The 19226-nt window shown below is 48.8% G+C and overlaps 1 protein-coding gene across 1 annotated transcript; it reads right to left on the minus strand.

Moving 5' to 3' along the window:
- Window positions 1-16131: 16131 nt before the first annotated feature.
- On the minus strand, window positions 16132-18406 carry OLIG1 (oligodendrocyte transcription factor 1). The gene has a single exon (XM_045389265.3). It carries the CDS (start codon window positions 18298-18300, stop codon window positions 17491-17493), a length of 810 nt encoding a protein of 269 aa, XP_045245200.1. The 5' UTR covers window positions 18301-18406; the 3' UTR covers window positions 16132-17490.
- Between the last annotated feature and the right edge of the window lie 820 nt (window positions 18407-19226).

Here is a 19226-nt window from a genome sequence, read left to right on the forward strand (position 1 = left end):
ACTTGGCATCACGGCTCCCCCGCCCCCCGGGAAGTATTCCAGCTATTCCTGGCTGAACCCGTTGTGAATATTCCCAGGGTCATTCCCTGAATACAGGCTCCCAAATCAGGAAGGAGCTTCGATGATCACCCTTATCGATGGGGTTGAGATCATTGGGCAGGGGCTTGAGGGAGTCCCATATTTTGCTTTTCAAAAAAAAAAGGGCCCATGAGTTTTATATCCACTCTCCCAGAAACCCCCGCAAACCTCCCTCACCTTCTGCCAGTCAAGAGAAATCTGAGTGTTCCAGGTTTCTTTGAAATGGAAACCTCAGTAAATGAGATCCAAGACTGACTTTATGAATTTGTTTCAATGCTGACTCCTGTTAAATCAACAAAGAATAAAAAATCAAGAAGAATTTAAATGTTGGAGCGAGAGCCCATGTTTACAGTTTAGCAAAACAGCGTTGCCCCAGAAATCAGTGAGAAAATTAGAGTGAGGATTGAGCTTTTGGTATCCGTTTGTATTATTTTGGCTTTTGGAACTCATACTATTTGTTTATCCTTCAATCTGGGCATGATTTTGTAAGCTACTTGAAGACAGAAGCAGAGTTTAAAGGGACTGGAGCTCTCCGCACAGGTCAGCTTGCTCATTTCATGTGTGGATCATAAACCTAGAATCTCCAGGAGCAGCTGAGGTTGGGCTGGGGTAGTGCAGAAGGGAATAGAGGAGACCGTGGCCCAAGGGGGAGGTTTTATCCTCCCTCATCTCTAACTTACTGGGCCATGTGGAAGCTGGGCCGTGTGACCGTGTCTTCTAATTTTTCTAGAGAAATTCAAGATCTGCATTTTTCATGTAAAATCTTTCAATTTGCAAATGTTGATGACTAATTAATGTAGTTGATAGAGTTCAACTTAGCTGAATTAGTTCAACATACACCTGCAGCTGCTTTCACTCACAGGCATTTAAGCCTGCCTTTGGTTTAGAAGCTAGTGTAGAAACTGGAGACTCAGGCAGCACAGCCACTGACACTGGACCCTCTCGAGTCAAGTCGTTCCATCCCTGCGCAGCCACACACAGCCGGCTGTGCTCGCCTGTGGAGTTTTAGAAACTGCATACCCACCCAGCCTCAACCCCAGCCCAGAGTTCTTCAGGAGTGGAAACTACACGAGTACCTGTTTTTATAAAATTATTATTTTATATTATTATGATTACGAGGCAGCATCTTGCTCTGTCACCCAGGCTGGAGTGCAGTGATGTGATCAAAGCTCACTGCAGCCTCAAACTCCTGGGCTGGAGGGATCCTCCCCATTAGCTGGGGCTACATGTGTGTGCCACCATGCCCAGCTAATTTTGTGTGTGTGTGTGTGTGTGTGTGTGTGTAGAAATGAGGTATTGCTGTATTGCCCAGGTTGGTCTTGAACTTCTGGGCTCTAGTGATCCTCCTGGGCTTCCCAAAGTGCTGGGATTACATTACAGGTGCGAGCTACTGTGCTCAGACTGAAATTATATTTTGCTGTGGTAAAATATTCATAAATAAAGCTTACTGTGCTTAAGCATACAGTTCAATGGCCTTAAGAAGATGTACATTGCTGTGCAGCCATTACCACCATCCATCTGCAGAGCTCCTTTCATCTTGCAAAACCAGAACTCTGTCCCCATTAAACAGCTCCTCATTCCCTCCCCCAGCTCCTGGAAACCACCATTCTATGTTCCCTCTCTATGAATTTGTTCTACGCTAAGAATGTCACGTAAACAGAATCATGCAGTATCTGTCTTTCTGTGACTGGCTTATGTCACTTAGCATGATGTCCTCAAGGTTTATCTATGTTGTAGCATGTGTGAACATTTCCTTCCTTTTTTTTTTTTTTTTTTTTTTTTTTGAGATGGAGTCTCGCTCTGTCTTCCAGGCTGGAGTGCAGTGGCACGATCTCATCTCACTGCAACCTCTGCCTCCTGGGTTCAAGCAGTTCTCCTGCCTCAGCCTCCTGAGTAGCTGGGACTACATGTGCCCACCACCATGCGCGACTAACTTTTGTATTTTTAGTAGAGATGGGGTTTCACCATGTTAGCCAGGCTGGTCTCAATCTTCTGACCTCGTGATCCACCCGCCTCAGCCTCCCAAAGTGCTGGGATTACAGGCATGAGCCCCTGCACCCAGCCCTTCCTTCCTTTTTAAGGCTGAATAATATTCCATTGTATGGATGCACCACATTTTGTGCATCTGTGTATATGTCAATGGACACTTAGGTTGATTCTACTTTTTGGCTATTGTGAATAATGCTGCCATGAACTTGGATGTAGAAATATCTGAGTCCCTGTTTTCAATTCTGGACGTGCTGTTTTTAAAGGTGGTGATTCTGATGAGCCCTCTCACCTGGCGGTAGCCGGTCCCTTCTCTGCACTGCATTTCAGCCACATCGCCTGTTACATCACATCCACCTGATTGTTACAGGTAAATGCCTAGGTGCAAGGTTCTGACTCTAGGTGACCTAGCAGAAAAGGAATCAATGGAGGGAGAGTGGCCAGCTCATCAACTCAAGGAGGAGGCTGAGGAACCCTGGTTCAGGGGCAACCAGGACAAGCGAGATCCTGCTGCAGGAGTAGTCTACTTAAGATGCCACCACTCTCCCCATTGCCACTGGACAGTAGCTGCTATCACAGCTGGATTCCACCACTGGACTCTAGCCCAGGTGGGCTCCACCACCCCCCACAGGTGTTCGTTTCCATTCTTCTGAAAGCTTGAGTCTGCTGCGGCCACCACAGATGTTCCCAAATAATCCCCCTGCCTATACATCAACGCCCTGAGATCCAACATCCTCGGCAGGAGCATTTGATTGGCCTCCCTTAGCCCGTGGGCCCAAGCTCTAGGTGCCCAGGGCTGGGGGGAGGAAATAGATGCCACCTTTGGCTTCCAGAGGGGCCGTGGGAGCCCTGCCTTTTGTGTGGCTGGGGATTCATAAGAACAGTCCTCATAACCTGCTGTGTGCTGGAGCTGGCAGGACCCACTCACCAGAACGCTCGTCTCTTCCCAGCTCCAGGTACAGGGACGTCACACTGGCAGCCTGGATTTGGCCATGATGGGAGTATTTACACCAAAGAAATGGGCAAAAAGGACAAACTGGGGCTTTGCTGTTCCTTCAGAGAGCCATTTTGCCAGCACACCATTTGTTCGTATACCAGACAGTCAAAGTGACAGGTGTCATCTTTGAAATAGTCATCTCTGCAAATTAGATTGTTGAACTGAGTTGAAGAAAAGAAGAGAGAGAAAGAGAGAGACAGCAGAAACATGCACACACACACAAAGCTTGGACGCATATCTGCAGCTGCACAAACAATTTAGAGCAATGCCATCCAGTAGAAACAGAATCCAAGCCACATATGTAATTTTAAATGTTCCAATAGCTATAATAAACAATTGAGAGAAATGTAACATTAATTTTAATAGTGTATTTCATTTAACCAGTATGTCTAAAAGGTTACCATTTCAGCTTGTAATCAATATAAAAATTATTCATGAGATAGTTTACATTTTTTTCCTCTATGAAAAAGTATGTATTTCTAGCACGTATTTCACACCTGTGGCACATCCCAGTTTGGATGGACACATTCCCAGTGCTCAGGGGCTCCATGTTCCTAGTAGTTGCCATATTGGACAATATAGGCCTAATGTATTTCAATAATGCTGTATGATGGTCTTCCAACCATCTCCCAGTGGTGGGTTATGAAGGACCGACTGTGTTCCTCTCTTACAGAAGTGGAGAATTAGAAATTCTCAAACTGAATGAAAGTGAGTTATGCATCTGCCCGTCTGCAATTGGCTGATCTGGGTAGAGGGTCGGTCATTTAATGAGGATCCTATCTTATGAACAAATCATAAATATTGTTGATGGTGTCAAGCATAACCTTGCAAATGTATACGTGTGTGGGATGAGGTGGAAGAGGGAGAGAGGACAGGGCACTGTAACCTCAGGTGAGTGAAGATGTCTAAAGGATCTTCGCAGAACTACTAGGTTGGTTCTTCCCACTTTCCAGAAAACATATCTACAGGGTGAACACATGGAGATGCCAGAGGGAGGGGCACCTGGAGACAATGTAGGAGCTCTGGGGCCCTCCTCCATGCCATGCCACTGTCCTCCTTCACCTGGATCCTTTGCAATATCCTTTATCCTAAACTGGTAAACATCAACAGAAAACATGTCTACCATATGTGCCTGCCAAGTGAACAGCTAGTCCCCGTTTAAAGACCCTCATGGAAACAGGTGCTTTCATTATTGTTGGCAGGAATGTTCATTTTGGAGGGCAATTTGAGAACAGCTATGGACATTTCAAACATGCAAACTCTTCAGCACAAGTGTTTTTCTAGAATGATCATAGGAAAGTCCAATGCATAAGCCAAACTACGTGAGCAAGTATATTATTGCCAATACTGAAAATAATGAAAATGGCCCTCTATGAGGGACAGGTTATGTCCATTCTGTGGAACATGTGGCAGCCGTCACAAAATGGGACCTACGTATAAATGATGTGGAAAGAAAACCACAGCATATATGGAAGTAGACAAAGAAAAAGGCAAGTCGCCAATCTGAATAATAAACTATTTTTGTAGGAAAACAAAATTTTTTTTTAGTGCGGGCATTGAAAGGAAAATTTGGAAGAAATATGATCAGGTTATATGCAGGTGTGGAACTATGATAGGAGGACTCAGGGAGGGAATTTTACTTTATATACATTGATAATGTTTGAAACTCTACAATGATCTTGCATAGGTTCTATAATCATAGAAAGATATAAAATAATAAACAGACACAAAAACATAATTTAAAAGAAAAACACTGGCTGGGCACAGTGGCTCATGCCTGTAATCCCGGCACTTTGGGAGGCTGAGGGGGGCAGATCACCTGAGGTCAGGAGTTCAAGACCAGCCTGGCTAACATTGCAAAACCCCATCGCTACTAAAAATACAAAAATTAGCTGGGCATGATGGCAGGTGCCTGTAATCCCAGTTACTTGGGAGGCTGAGACAGGAGAATCACTTGAACCCAGGAAGTGGAGGGTTACAGTGAGCCGAGATTGTGCCATTGCATTCCAGCCTGGGCAACAGAGCAAGACCCATCTCAAAAAAAAAAAAAAAAAAAAAGAAAAAGAAAAAGAAAAAGAACCAGTGCTGCTGAGGCCACTGGGACACACGTTCTCGGGCTCTCCAGGTGGGAGTGTAGATTGATTCTGCCTTGCTGGCGTGACCTACTTGACAACGTGCATTTGCTGATTCTACCCTAGAAGTTAATCCAAGGAGAAACTGATTTAGAACGTATCTAGGTATGTGCAAGGATGTTCATTACTGTATGATTTATATAAAAATGTTGAGGGGGGATGAAATGTTCATTTATAGGGAGATATTTCAATAAATCACAGGGTAGGCCAGGTGTAGTGGCTCAGGCCTGTAGTCCCAGCTACTCAGGAGGCTGAAGTGGGAGGATCACTTGAACCCAGGTGGTCAAGGCTGCAAGGAACTATGATTGTGCCACTGCACTCCAGCCTGGCGACACAGCAAGACTCCATCTCAAAAAAAAAAAAAAAATGAAGATCTCTATTTCAAAAATTACTATTGAGAGTAGCTGCAAACTCTCCCTTTCTTTCCCTCCGCAACAGTTTCAAGGTAGAAATGGGGAAACGGTCATCCTGGTATCACTGACTATGAATGCCGGGTGTAATGTGTGGACTGCCACCCAATGTCTGTGAATCTTGTTTTAAAACCTTTAACACTGTTTCAGCTGTGAATCATGGAACGTCGTTTGATCCACAATGGTCAAGCATGATTAACAAATTCTCGCATGGGGGCTCTTTTTAAAATTCTCCGTGGTGTGTATGTGTTTAATTGAATTTAATTTTTTTTTTTTTTTCCCCAGACAGCGATTGGCTTTGTCACCCAGGCTAGAGTACAGCTGTGCAATCTCCGCTCACTGCAACCTCCGCCTCCTGGATTCAAGCGATTCTTCTGCCTCAGCCTCCCAAGGAGCTGGGATCACAGGTGTGCACCACCACGCCTGGCTAATTTTTGTATTTTTAGTAGAGACGGGGTTTCACTATGTGGGTCAGGCTGGTCTTGAACTCCTGACCTTAGTGATTCACCCGCCTCGGCCTCCCAAAGTGCTGGGATTACAGGCATGAGCCACTGTGCCTGGCCTAATTTTAAAAGCAAACAAACATCCAAGTTTTAAGGGGAAGGGGATGGAGTTACTCCAGCTGAAGAAGCTGTTTAGGGTTATCAAGGCTGTTTAGGATTATCCCTGCGTGCAGTCATGCCCATTGTGCCTTTTTACAAGGCCCATGGTAAGCATTTTTCAAATGAATGGATTGATTTTAAAATCTGAGTGTAACATTGAACACATTCTGGAGTCTTTCAGACAACGGCAGCATTAAAGATTGGCTCTCTGTTCCTTGTCTTGTTGAACCATCTCCCAAGACAAGATTTAAGATTTTGGTGTGAGGGGCAGTAGTTTGTTGTAAGCATCAGCTGTGGCTTGGAAAGCAAAATCCCTTTACTTTTTCCAATTCAGGTGACATGGGGCCAAGTTCCACGGCTCACTATGTTTGATTTTCAAGTGTTCTGTGATTCAATGGCCCCAGGAGTCAACAGGCTTCCCAGCCCAGGTGATGTGCTGCCACCTGGTGAGGGGGGAATGTGGGGGTTGGGAAGCACAGAGCCAGGGCTGAAGACCTGGGCCTAGTCAGGGAGGTGCTCGCCCCCACCCCACACACACCTCCCCGCAGGGCTTCAGACATTAAGGCCAGAAGCTTTGCTGGACGGGACAGACAGCAGGACAACAGCTCACTCCAGCCTCACCACCTGCCCTCTATTTTGTTGGGCTCAATTTCCTCCTCTGCTCCTCTGTGGACCCCAAGCCCTTAGCACAGGCCTGGCACTAACTAGCATCCCTGAGAAAATGGTCAGCAAAAGTTCAAAGGACTATTATTGCTACAGCTACTACTATGACTATTTCTAGAGGTTTGCTGAAAGCAAAACAAACTCACGCATGTGGTATCACAGATCCTGCATTCCTCATGAGGGCTTGCCCCACGGCTCCCCCCAGTAACAGCTGAACGGAATGGGAATCATTCCCTCAACAGAGGAAACGCCCAGCTCCCACCCAGAGCGGGGGAGATGAGACTTGCCCGTGGACACGTCTACAACGAGGATGGTTCCAGGAGCTCTGATGAGCCCTTGTGTGCCTCATTGAATCCCATGAGATCAACACATTATCACCCCCGTTTTACAGATGAAGATGTCAAGGCTTAAGGAGGTAAAGCACAAGGTAAGGAAGCTAGGAAGGGTAGGGCAGGGATTTGAAGGCAGAGGCCTCCTGATGCCAGGGCTCTCCACCAGGGCACAGCGCCGTCCCTGTGACACCCTGTCGCACTGTCCTGGAATCAGCCAGCAGAGACAATGTCTGTGGAGATTTGAATTCACCTCGTGCCTGGCTGTCATATCTGTGAGCTAACATCAGCTTTTCCCCCATCTGGCCAAGGGTGGGCAGGGACAGTGGGGAAGCTGTGGGAAACTAGGGGGAGGGGAGCAGGGGGGTTGCTGTTGGAATCTGAGAAAAATTGGTAGCACTGCTCCTGTCTGTATTTAAACATTTTGTATTTTGTTAATAGTGAATTTTTGCATCAATTTTGATTTTATATATATGTGTGTATATATAGTTTTGTACTATATATGTGTGTGTATATATAGTAACTATATATATGTGTGTGTATATATATAGTAACTATACATATATAGTTACTATATATATATATATATATATATAGTTTTTTTTTTTTTTAAATTGAGACCGAATCTCACTCCAGGCTGGAGTGCAGTGGCGTCATCTCAGCTCACTGCATACCTCCGCCTCCCAGGTTCAAGAGATTCTTGTGCCTCAGCCTCCCGAGTATCTGGAACTATAGGTGTCCGCCACCACACCCAGTTCATTTTTGTATTTTTAATAGAAACGGGGTTCACCATGTTGGCCAGGCTGGTCTCGAACTCCTGACCTCAGGTGATCCACCCACCTTGGCCTCCCAAAGTGCTGGGATTATAGGAGTGAGCCACCATGCCCAGCCTTTTAAAAAAAATTGTATTAAAATATTATTTATTATGATAGCTGAGGTTTTTTTGGGGTCTCCTTCAATTTTGTGCCCATAGAAAGTGCCTCACTTACCTAATCCTAGCCCTATTTGCTTCTCAAGGCCCACTTTCTTCTTAAGACCCAAGCAGCAAAATGCAGTTCTAATCTAACTTTTGTATTTACTTTGGGAGACAAACTTAATTAACTTAATCAGAATGTTTTTCTAACTCTGTCCTGTCAACCAGTGTGAAGTGGCAAATTAATTAATGAGTCTGAACCAAAACATAGTTACTATTTAAAACCTTAACATTAATAAAATCTTGGTTCCCCTGCCTTTGCTCCCTTCCCTTCCCTTCCCTTCCCTTCCCTTCCCTTCCCTTCCCTTCCCTTCCCTTCCCTTCCCTTCCCTTCCTTTCTCTCCTTCCTTCCTTCTTTCCTTTTTTATTTTAACAAGTGTTTCTGTGTAGCAAACACAGGCTGAAACCTGCTTTGGGTAACATGCTCTGAATTTAGATGACCACGAAATCTATTTTGAGAAATAATGGCTCACTTATTAATCACTCACTCGTGCCGACACCTAGTAGGTGGGTGCTCAATAAGTGTTTGTTGGCCAAAGGAATGACTACTGGGGACAGACCCCAGCCTCACTGGCAGGGAGAGCCCGGCCCCCAGCACCTTGCCACAGAGGCTCCCCTGGGCCTGACTGAGCCCCATTCAGCCCCCATGTGCAGAGGATGACTCAGCCGGTGACTTCATTCACCCAGCCTGGTGTTTATCCACTCGCCACAAACCGGTTGATACTGTTTGGAGCTACCCCGAGGTGACGCTCTGCTGGTGGAGAATGACATGCAGTCAGCTTGTGGCCTCTGGGGCCAAAACAGCTGAAACGCTGTGGCTTCTGAAGAACCCATTGTTTGCTGGTCAAGCCTGAGGACAAGCAAGGTCCTGGTGCTGTCCCCCCAGCTCTCTCCGAGAGGCATTTTGGCTTCCGTGTGGGTGCAGAACAGACCACAGCAGGGGGCCCTAGCAGGGCTCTGACCCCATGCTTGAAAGAATGGGGCCTGGCATGGGGTTCCCTCATAGAAGCCCCTCAAAAAACACTGTGGAGGTCCCATTAGAGCTGGAAGGAGCTGAGGAGTTTAGAAGGCAGCTTTGCTGATTCCAAATGCATTCTTACTTGGTACCATCTGATGCTGTCATGGGCCCTCTTAATAGATTGCAAGAGAAGATGGGAATGACTGAGCATACACTGGTGCTTTTTTTTATTTCTTTTGAGACAGAGTCTTACCCTGCTGCCCAGGCCAGAATGCAGTGGTGTGATCACAGTTCACTGCAGCCTCAGCTTCCTGGACGCAGGTGATTCTCCCAACTTAGCCTCCCCAGTGGCTGGAACTATAGGCACACCACACCACACCACTACTTTTTTGTACTTTTTGTAGAAACAGGGTTTTGCCATGTTGCCCAGGCTGGTCTCAAACTCCTGGGCTGAAGCCATCCTCCCACCTCAGCCTCCCAGAGTGCTGGGATTACAGGTGTGAGCCACCATGCCCGGCCTCACACTAGTGCCTTTGAAAGCAGCTGTCACAATACACATCACCATGGAAATAATCAATTTCCAGACAATGGAAAAAATTCTGTCAGTGGCAACAAGAAAAGCATCAGCAGGTACAATAGGCACTGTGCTTAACGGTTTATCCCACTGCCTCATTTAACCCCCAGGGAGGTGGGTCCTGTTATTACCCTGACCTTACAGAGGAGGAGACCGAGGCATCAGAGCTCAAGTAGCCTACTGAGGTCACATTGCTATGGAGTGGAGTGATCAACTGGAGGCACGACCAAATCGGGCAACACACAGCCAGGTCCTAAAAGGGAAGAGGGAGGAGGGAAGACAGGAGGATGGGAGAGGAGATTGGTGCCTGATTGTGTTTGGACACAGCAAGGTTCTCAGGAGCAGAGGATGGGAGGGGGAAGGTCAGGCATCCATCTCTCCCATCTCCTGTGGCCAGCTCTGTTACAGTAGCCAGCCCCGCACGCCTTCCCCCACAGCCTCGCCAGGGCAGTTCATGGTTCAAAGCCGACAGCCCATCATCTGAGTTACTGTAAATATAAAATACATAAGGCATCTCCAATGCCCTCACAGCCCCTAGAACCACAGAGACCATGGTCATAAGTGAATTCAGAAGTTGTCTATTAAATGGAGTGCTGTGATGTTTAATTTTATTTTTTCCTACACTGGACATCCTTGCACTGATAGAGGCTCATATGTAGGCTGTACCTTCTGCCCCTGGCAGGACTGCAGAGGAAGCATATGACTGAAGCCACCAGAAGCAAGCAAATGGAACAAAACCACCACCACCACCACCACCACCACCACCACCACCACCACCATCACCGCCACCACCACCACCATCACAACCACCACCAACACCACCTCCACCACCACCACCATCACAACCACCACCACCACCACCACCTCCACCACCACCACCACCACCACCACCACCATCACCGCCACCTCCACCGCCACCGCCACCGCCACCGCCACCACCATCACAAACACCACCACCACCATCACCACCACCACAATACAAATACTCTCTTTAATTGGTCCTCTGGGTAGATAAAATGTTATCAAATCGCCTCCAAGCTTTCTTTACTGATTCTTCATCTGCTCTAACTATTTTTTAAGATTTGAACAGAATGACACCTAATGATCACTGTCTGAGGAGTTGAGGGTTTTGGTTTTCTTGCCTGTAACACTCAGTGGTGACCGGGACGAGGAACATGTATGTATTGAAGGGTGCAGGCTGTGTGAAGCCTCCCTTCTGCCCCATCCGCAGTCCTTGACATCTCACTACCCACATTCTTAGATCAGGCTCCACCAGGTCTGGAAATTTTGGAAATAAAAATCAGATCAAAAATGAAAAAGTGAAACTGAAAAAAGAAAGCTAAAAGTGAAATGACCTAAAAGAATGACCCCATGGTTTCAGGGTATTTTGGCTCAAGAAAGTGGCAAGACATTGACGCCTGGATCATGCATTGGTTAGACACGCAATGAACAGAAGCAGCCACAGCCAGACATGGGGCGGGCACTGGGGTATAGGTGGGGTGCCCCAGCCTTGCCCCAAGAGCTGAGGGGAGGAAGGAAAATGACCCCTCTCCACATTACAACAATGATAGAGAGGACAACCCTTGGGGGCTGTCTTTCTTCTAGACAGAGCCTCATTTCTTTCTGTGTCTGGCTGCTACGACTTCCCTGAACTGGCTTCAGCTTCTTCTGTCTCTATATCTTCATGTTTCTGTTTTCTCATCTGTAAAATGGGGATAATGCTGGTGCCTACAAAATGAAAGCATACATGTAAAATGCTTACAGCCCTGTTTGGTGCCCAATAATACAATGAATTCTTTTTTTTTCTTTGCTTTTTTTTTTTTTTTTTTTTTTTTTTGAGACGGAGTCTCGCTCTGTGGCCCAGGCTGGAGTGCAATGGCACAATCTCGGCTCACTGCAAGCTCCGCCTCCCGGGTTCCCGCCATTCTCCTGCCTCAGCCTCCCAAGAAGCTGGGACTACAGGCGCCTGCCACCACGCCAGGCTAATTTTTTTGTATTTTTAGTAGAGACGGGGTTTCACCGTGTTAGCCAGGATGGTCTCCATCTCCTGACCTCGTGATCCGCCCGCCTCGGCCTCCCAAAGTGCTGGGATTACAGGCATGAGCCACCGCATCCGGCCAATACAATGAATTCTTATCAGCACTATTGTTATTTTTATTTCTAGTAGTACCACTCTGCCATTTCTGCAATGAGTAGCTTCTCCTTCCCACCTGCCTGCCCCCAGGTGAGTTAGCTTTTGTTTTTTCTTTCTGTTTAACCTCACAGATGAGTCTTCTCATCTGCTCTTGTGATTTTGAAGTCTCCTGGTCGTATGACTTTGGCATTCTCTAAGGAGTAACCCACATTACTTAGAAGCTTCTGGGACGCAACAGCCCTTTTCGAATCCCAGTGCTGGGAGCCTGTTTCCTGGGCCCCATGGCCTGCCTTGGGTTGGTTCTCCAGGTACAGGGCCTGTCAGGGGCATCTGTCCTCGATTTCAGGCCACCACTGCAGACGGTCCTGTTGGAGAATCACTCATGTCCATGAAAAACACTCAGCAAAAAGATGCTGACGACGTTGACCCAGGTTCCAGCAGGGTCAGAATGTCTAGTGTCCGTGTGAAAACACTGTGAGGCAGCCAGGAGGAGAAAGTCTCCGAAGCTGTGCCCTCAGAAGCCGTTTTCTCCTCACACCCCACTGCCCTTGTCTGCCAGCTGCCTGCTTGCTCACTTTCTGAAACTCGAATGACAAACCTGCAACCGTCAGAGGATCTCTCACAGCGGTGGCCTTGCCTCTGCCACTCCCTGTCACCAGTCTGGGCCTTTCTTGGGGTTAGGGGGCGAGGCTGCCGAGAAAGTTCAGGTGGCTCAACTATAGCCAGGTCAGCCAGCAAGGGATTGGTCCTGAGCCTCTCTCTCCTGGATGCCACCAGCAAGGACAGACCACAGACTGAGCAGAGAGCCTGGAAGAGACCAGAGCACCAAGATTTTCCATGGGGCAGAAGAACATGCTCAGCTCTGGGTGGGGACCTCCTGTTGGGGTTCCCATTCCCTGTCTCACCAGGACAGAGCAAGGAAGCAGCCTGTGCTCCCCAAAGCAGGCGCTAGTCCCTGGCATTGCTGCCTCTGACCACCTCTGTGGCTGTGACTATGGTTCCCGACCATCCTGGGCCTCTGTTGCCTTATTCAGTAGGGAGAAGAGACAATGGATGATTTGCGAGTGCCTTTGCCTGCCAGCATCCATGAGACTCAGATACGATTTGGTGTCTGAGGCCTTTGTCCCAGGTAGTGGCCTACCTGTGTGCTCTGTCCTCTGTGGTCACTGCAGAAGGCTGAGCATGGACATAAAATGCATTCTTTTTGCTTTCAATCAAGGCATTCCTGCCCCCGCCACCACCCACCACACACACACACACACACACACACACACACACAAGTGTCATGCAGCCTGTGGAGTTTAAGGACCTAGAATATTCAGCTGCTTGTCCTGAGCTCAGAGCCTGGCCTCTCAACAGCAGCAGGAGGGAAAGGGGAAAGTTTGCAGAGAGCTCCTAATCCTATGTGAGCAGAAAGAATGTGGCTTGGTTTCTTTTCAGGCATTTCAGCTTTTACGCTGGGCTTAGTTAAAAATGACAGAATGGGAACTACTTAAGAATGATTTCCCAATGTCTCCATAAATAATGAGACTAGTTTGTGTGTAGGTTTCGAGGAAGATCTTGCTACTCCAGTTTTGCACTCTGACTGAATCTTACTTGGAAACAGTATTTCTAACATCTTTCCCCACAACTAAAATCTGCTGGATAAAAGTGAATTCATGGTTTTGAAAAACATGGCATTTTTCACCCCATTGCTTTGTGAGCCTACTTCAGTGAATGTGGTAAATGTGGTAATCTTATTGAGTATTTATTGTGTGTGCAGAAGACGGAAGAGGCAGTGAAGAAGCAGGAAAATACCTTATAAGGGAAATATACTTTCCCAGTCAATGCACTGCATACCCAGCGAGCAAAAGCGTCAATTGAATGACTCTTCTCAACCATCACCTTGCTTTTGACAAGTTCATCAGGTATCTTTCTATGGCAGAAAGAAAAGCCCCTTTTTTCCTGGCTGGCTTCCTCAACACAACAGGAGGCTGCAGGGGGTCTAGTTAGCAGGCTGAGGCTCCCTTGTTCCCAGCCTCACCTGAGTACCTAAGCATTCAGGAAAGACCAAACACCTCAAAGCAGAGTACAACATGGAAGCACTGTTGTTCATCAGCCACGCTTCAGTAAGTGGAAATATTTTCCATGATTGGAGAGGAGCCTCTTCCTCGAAGGAGCCACTTACCCTCTAAGCTGTATATTTCACAAAGTTACAGTTTTATGCCTAGTGTCATCAGTTTTCCTTAGAGGAGAACATCTGTAAATAGACCATCACTGCGGGCTAGGCAAATCCCATCGTGTATTTATTCTGCTGTCTGTTTACTGATTGCTCACCTGGACTCCAATACATATAACAACATAATTTCTCAGAGCCTTGTGAATTTTCCCATTAGGTTCAGTTTACTCTAATCGCCGGGACCTCACTTTGGTGGTTGGCTGGATGCAGGAAACTTCTTTGGCAGTGAGCCGTTGTTTGGTTCCTTCTCATCTTGCTTCTGAGGTGTTAGAGTGCCTTTCTCCAAGAACCTTACTAAGACCCTCCCAGCTGTCCCAACCCCTTCAAAGACTAGCTTACACTTGTTCCTTCTGCACAAAGCCCACTCCGGCTAAAATCAAGTAAGGCGGGCAATTCAACTAGCTCCTTTGCTGGTGTGACATAGCACTGAAGATTTCTAAAAGCAGTTCCATGCCCTGGAACACACATGTCTAAGCTGAAACTCCGTGCGTGCAGAACGCACTGCCCTGCCATACACGGATGTTGAGCAGTCTGACTTTGCATTGTGGACACTGTGTATAATTACCTTTTACCTCTTTCATCCTACAGGACTCTTCAATGCTTGCTGCTACTATTTTTCAGGATGTAAACTCCTTATATAGAGCAAGTCTGCTAATCTTGCTGGGCACAATGGCCAAAAACACACTGCATGCAGGCAGGTAAGTATTTTGATGGTACCCGAAACAACCCCGTGTATCCTTGTGAAATTTATTTGTAGCCTTTGACCTTTCTGAAAAGCATGATAAGCTGTGGTTTTCTTGATTAAATAAAAAAAAAATCACACACATATAGTGCAACCTTTCCTATAAGGCATGGGCTGCTTGTTCCCATTCACAGGTAGAGACGGGCAGACCCATTTTCTGCCCTGTAGCTTTGTGCTTCTTTTAGAGAGGATGTCTGGAATGACAGTGGCATCTAGGTGCTGGTGTTGGACTGTGGGAGAAATTGTTTGTTTCTAATCCCTTAGAAGTATTTTTGTTTCAAGGAGAACCTGAATTGCTTTTGATTTCATTGATTTTCACTTTTTTTCCCCTGCCCCTTGCCAAAATATAAGGTAAGCAAGGACAGGCGTTGAATAAACAGAAGGCCAGAGTTCAAATCTACAGAATTTTTTTAATAAAAGCTGGTGACTTTGCTGGTGGCAATCTAGGAAGCATGAGAAATCCTCTTTTGGAATGAGTTGGTGCACAGAGCACCTTCTCCCATGCCCTCTCCTGACATCATAAGGAAATAGACACAGCATGGTAGCCAGGCAATGCCGTCTGTCCAGCCACCTCCCACCTCTTCCCCCACCTCCAAAGTGAGTGCTCATTTTCTCTAAATGTATATATGCCTCAGGTAAACCAACATGGATGAAATTGAGTAAGTCTCTGGGTTTTCTTTAATTTTCATCAGGTAAAAGGGGACACTACTTCTCTACTACTCCCCTACATTAAACAGTGGTTGAGTTTCATTAATAACTATACAGTGTTTCAATACTGCAATGTGAGCCTTCCAAGTTCTTCTTAGCAGCACCAAACAGACAGAAGAGCTTTCTTGTCCTCTCAGGTGAAGACAATTCCAACCTGATTTAAATGATAGGGTAGGTGGGTGCAGCAGCGGGAAGCTCATACTTGTGTGGTGTTAAGCTTCTGTCCAAGGATATAGAAAAGGTGGCTATCCCAGAAAGATGTTGAGCTACAATTTTATGATAAAGGTATTGCTTAACCCATTTTTCAGGGGATGAAGTTGTAGTTAAAAGAGACCTATGCCTGAAGCTTGGCAAAGAATGAATTCCTGGAATTGCCTCTCTCCCTTCTCCATTCCATTCTCTATCCCACCCACCCACTTACCTACAATCCTCACATTTCCCACGGATGCCTGAACTTGAACTACAGTTGCCTGTTCATTGGATTATTTTACAAATCAGGAAGTCACGTTTTAAAACGTGGGACCCCGATCATTTGCCTACCTACCTTCACCCCGAGGTTCTAAATCCACTAGGATACAAGAACTTTTTTATTACCAAACAAATCAGGCAAAAAATGTAAAAAAAAAATCAGACTTTAAATGTTTTATTTTGTTGATTCTGTACAGCGTCAGGAAACAAGGTTAGAAGTAAAATAAAAGTGCCAATTAAATTCAGCTGCTACCAACAACCAAAACCTTAAACGTAGAAAAAAATCAAAGCAAACTGCGGAAAGGTCATAGCATAACCTCGGGTAAAGGAATTTGTTAACGTCTGTAACAAATCGAAACTGACTACGTATGTAGCTCTTCAACTGCAAGACGGCGAGGAGGAAGACTTGGCGGGCCGCGCTGGTCAAGGGCCCGGCCCGCTAAGGAACAGCGGAAAGCGCCTTGCCGCCGTCGCCACTGCAGCTGGGATCCGCCGAGCAGCGGGCGGTTCAGGGCTCCCGGTCCTCCTGCGTGTCTTTTAATGAGAACGTTAATTAGCGATCTTGACAGGACGGCGACTGTGAAACGCCTGGTTACCTATTTTAGTAAATCGGGAACACTGCGTGCAAGGCGGTTGGTTTTCGTTTTTAAGCAAGCTTAAATGTTGGTTACGCTACTTTTGGGGAAAGGGAGGCAAAAGGTGAATCTCGAGTTCTAAGTTGCCTTCTAACAAACCCCCAGGATTCAAGAGCGAAAATTATCTGCGACAAAACACTGGTTGCGCGAGTGTTAAATACAGTTCTCCAAACAGCTGGTCTACAAAAGCGGACCCAAGCCCAACCCAGCGCATCCTGCGTTGTCCTCGCCCCTACCCACCGCACCCGGACGCCGACCACCTGTCCGCCGAGGGTCCGTCCGTCTGCCACGTCCCAGACCGTCCGCACCGCCTAACTGGTCTTTTTCTGCCTCTTGAGGTCCGGCAGCCTCCTTTGATAGGACCTGGCCGGCGGGAACAAGGGCGCCCGTGGCCTCTGGCCGAGGAGAAGGAAAAGAACCCTCCCTCCGCCCCCGCCGCTGCTCGAGCGCAGCCCCTAGTACTGAGAGCCGGAGTGCTCCGCTCCGGGGAGGTCACGCTCGGGGATGGCCTCTCGCCGCACCCAGGGCGCGCCAACCACGGCATGGCGCCCTCAATTCTACATCGGCCCCGCGAAGCGCGCAACTCCAGGGACAGGGAGAGAGATGTGCTGGGTGAGAGTGAGCACTTTCTGCCTAAAGCCGCTGGAACCGACCCAGAACCCCAAACAGCCCCGAGGCGCCATCGAACAACCGCTCCGGTCACTTTAACTTCCCAGGGGTGGGGGCGGGGAAGGGGGTGCCCGACAGTCCCTTCCTCTGGACTGGAAGGTTCGAAATGCTCTCCTTGCTCGGCCTCGCTCTCCCTGACGCAGGGAGCAGGGGCGCGGAGAAGCTGAGCGGAGGGAGGCCGGGCCGAGGTCGCGCCCCAGGCCCAGGCTGGCCCTCACTTGGAGAACTGCGCCTGCACGGCGGCCAGGCCCAGGCTGGCCGGGACCAGGTGCGGGAACTTGCACACGGCGCAGGTGCAGAGGCCGGGGCCGCCTGTGCCGCCGCCGGGGAGCGCGAACTGGCCGCATGGCGGCTCGTCCAGCGCCAGAGACAGGTACTTGGCGGGGCGCAGCGCGTCGGGGGGTCCCACGGCGCCGGGCGCCAGCAGCACGGAGCCGGGCGCGGCGGCGAGCAGGGGCAGCCCGGCCAGCAGCAGGCGCGGCGCGGCGGGCCCGGCGCCCTCGCCCAGCGCGCGGCGCAGCTCCTGCAGCGAGCTACCCAGCAGTAGGATGTAGTTGCGGGCGAGCAGCAGCGTGGCGATCTTGGAGAGCTTGCGGCCGGGAGCGCCCTGGCAGTGCGCCGCTGAGTAGGGCAGGATGACCTCGCGCAGCGCGTCCATGGCCAGGTTCAGGTCCTGCATGCGCTTCCGCTCGCGGCTGTTGATCTTGCGCCGCAGCTGCTGCTGCTGCTCCTCCTTGGCGTCCGGCCGGGCGCTGACGCCCGCGTGCGCGCCGGAGCCGGGCCCGGGGCCTGGTGGCTCGGCCGGCGCCTCCGGCTTCTCGCGCGCAGCCTTGGGGAGGAGGGGGGCCGTCGTGGAGGAGGAGGAGGTGGAAGAGGTGGTGGAGGAGGAGGAGGAGGAGGGCGGCTGCCTATAGCCCACCAGCTCGTAGAGGGAGGCCCCGAGCTGCACGTCTCCGGGCCGCTGTGGCCGCAGCATGGTCCCGGGGGCCGCGTTCACGCGCGCCTGGGAAACCGCATAGTACATCTGGGAGGCGGTGGGGGCGGCCAAGGACGCCCTTCAGGAACGCCCCGGGGTGGGCCCGTCGGCAGGCCGCCCCTCCCAGCGGACCTGCGCTTGGGGAGCCGATGGTGGGGCCCTGGCCCGCGCCCTACCCCTTTAAACCCGGCTTGGGAACCTGCGGGGCAGCGGGCGGCGGGGCGCAGCCAATGGAGGCGCGAGGCCGGGCGCAGCCGCGTGTTCATTGGCTGCTTGCGCCGGGGCCGCGCGGAGGTGCGGCTGGCACCGCTCTAGGAGGTTATTGTGAGCGCCTGCGCCAGCGGCGCGGGACAGGCCCACTGAGTGGAGTAAGGGCGCCTTTTCAGGCAAGCGGGGCTGTTGAAGGAGGACTGGTCGCACTGGTCAGGCTGCAACTCACGTGCCTTCCTCCAGCAACTGTCTACTCAAAAACGACCTCCCCCATACTTTTTTTTAAACTGTGATCACCTATTCATAACATAAAATTTACCATCTTGGTTTTAGACTACTGTTTAGTAATGTTATATACGTTAGTGTGCACATTAAATTGATTTAAATTAAATTCACATTGTTGTACAACCAATCTCCAGAACTCTTTTCAACTTGCAACCCTGAAACTCCACCCATTAAATAACTCCCCACTTCCCCTCCCCCAGCTCCTGGAATTCACCCTTCTTTTGTGTCTCTATGAATTTGTTTTACTCTAGGTCCCTCATATAAGTAGAATCATACAGTACTTGTCTTTTAGCAACTGGCTTCTTTCACTTAGCATACTGTCTTTGAGGTTTTTCCATGTCGTAGCATGCATCAGAAGTTTCTTCCTTTTCAAGGCTGAATAATATTCCAGTATATGGATATACCACATTTTGTTCATCCATTCATTCGTGGATGGACATTTGGGGAGCTTTTGGATGTTGTGAATTATGCTGCTATGA

The sequence above is a fragment of the Macaca fascicularis genome, chromosome 3 (assembly GCF_037993035.2).
Source record: "Macaca fascicularis isolate 582-1 chromosome 3, T2T-MFA8v1.1".
Lineage (NCBI taxonomy): Eukaryota > Metazoa > Chordata > Mammalia > Primates > Cercopithecidae > Macaca > Macaca fascicularis.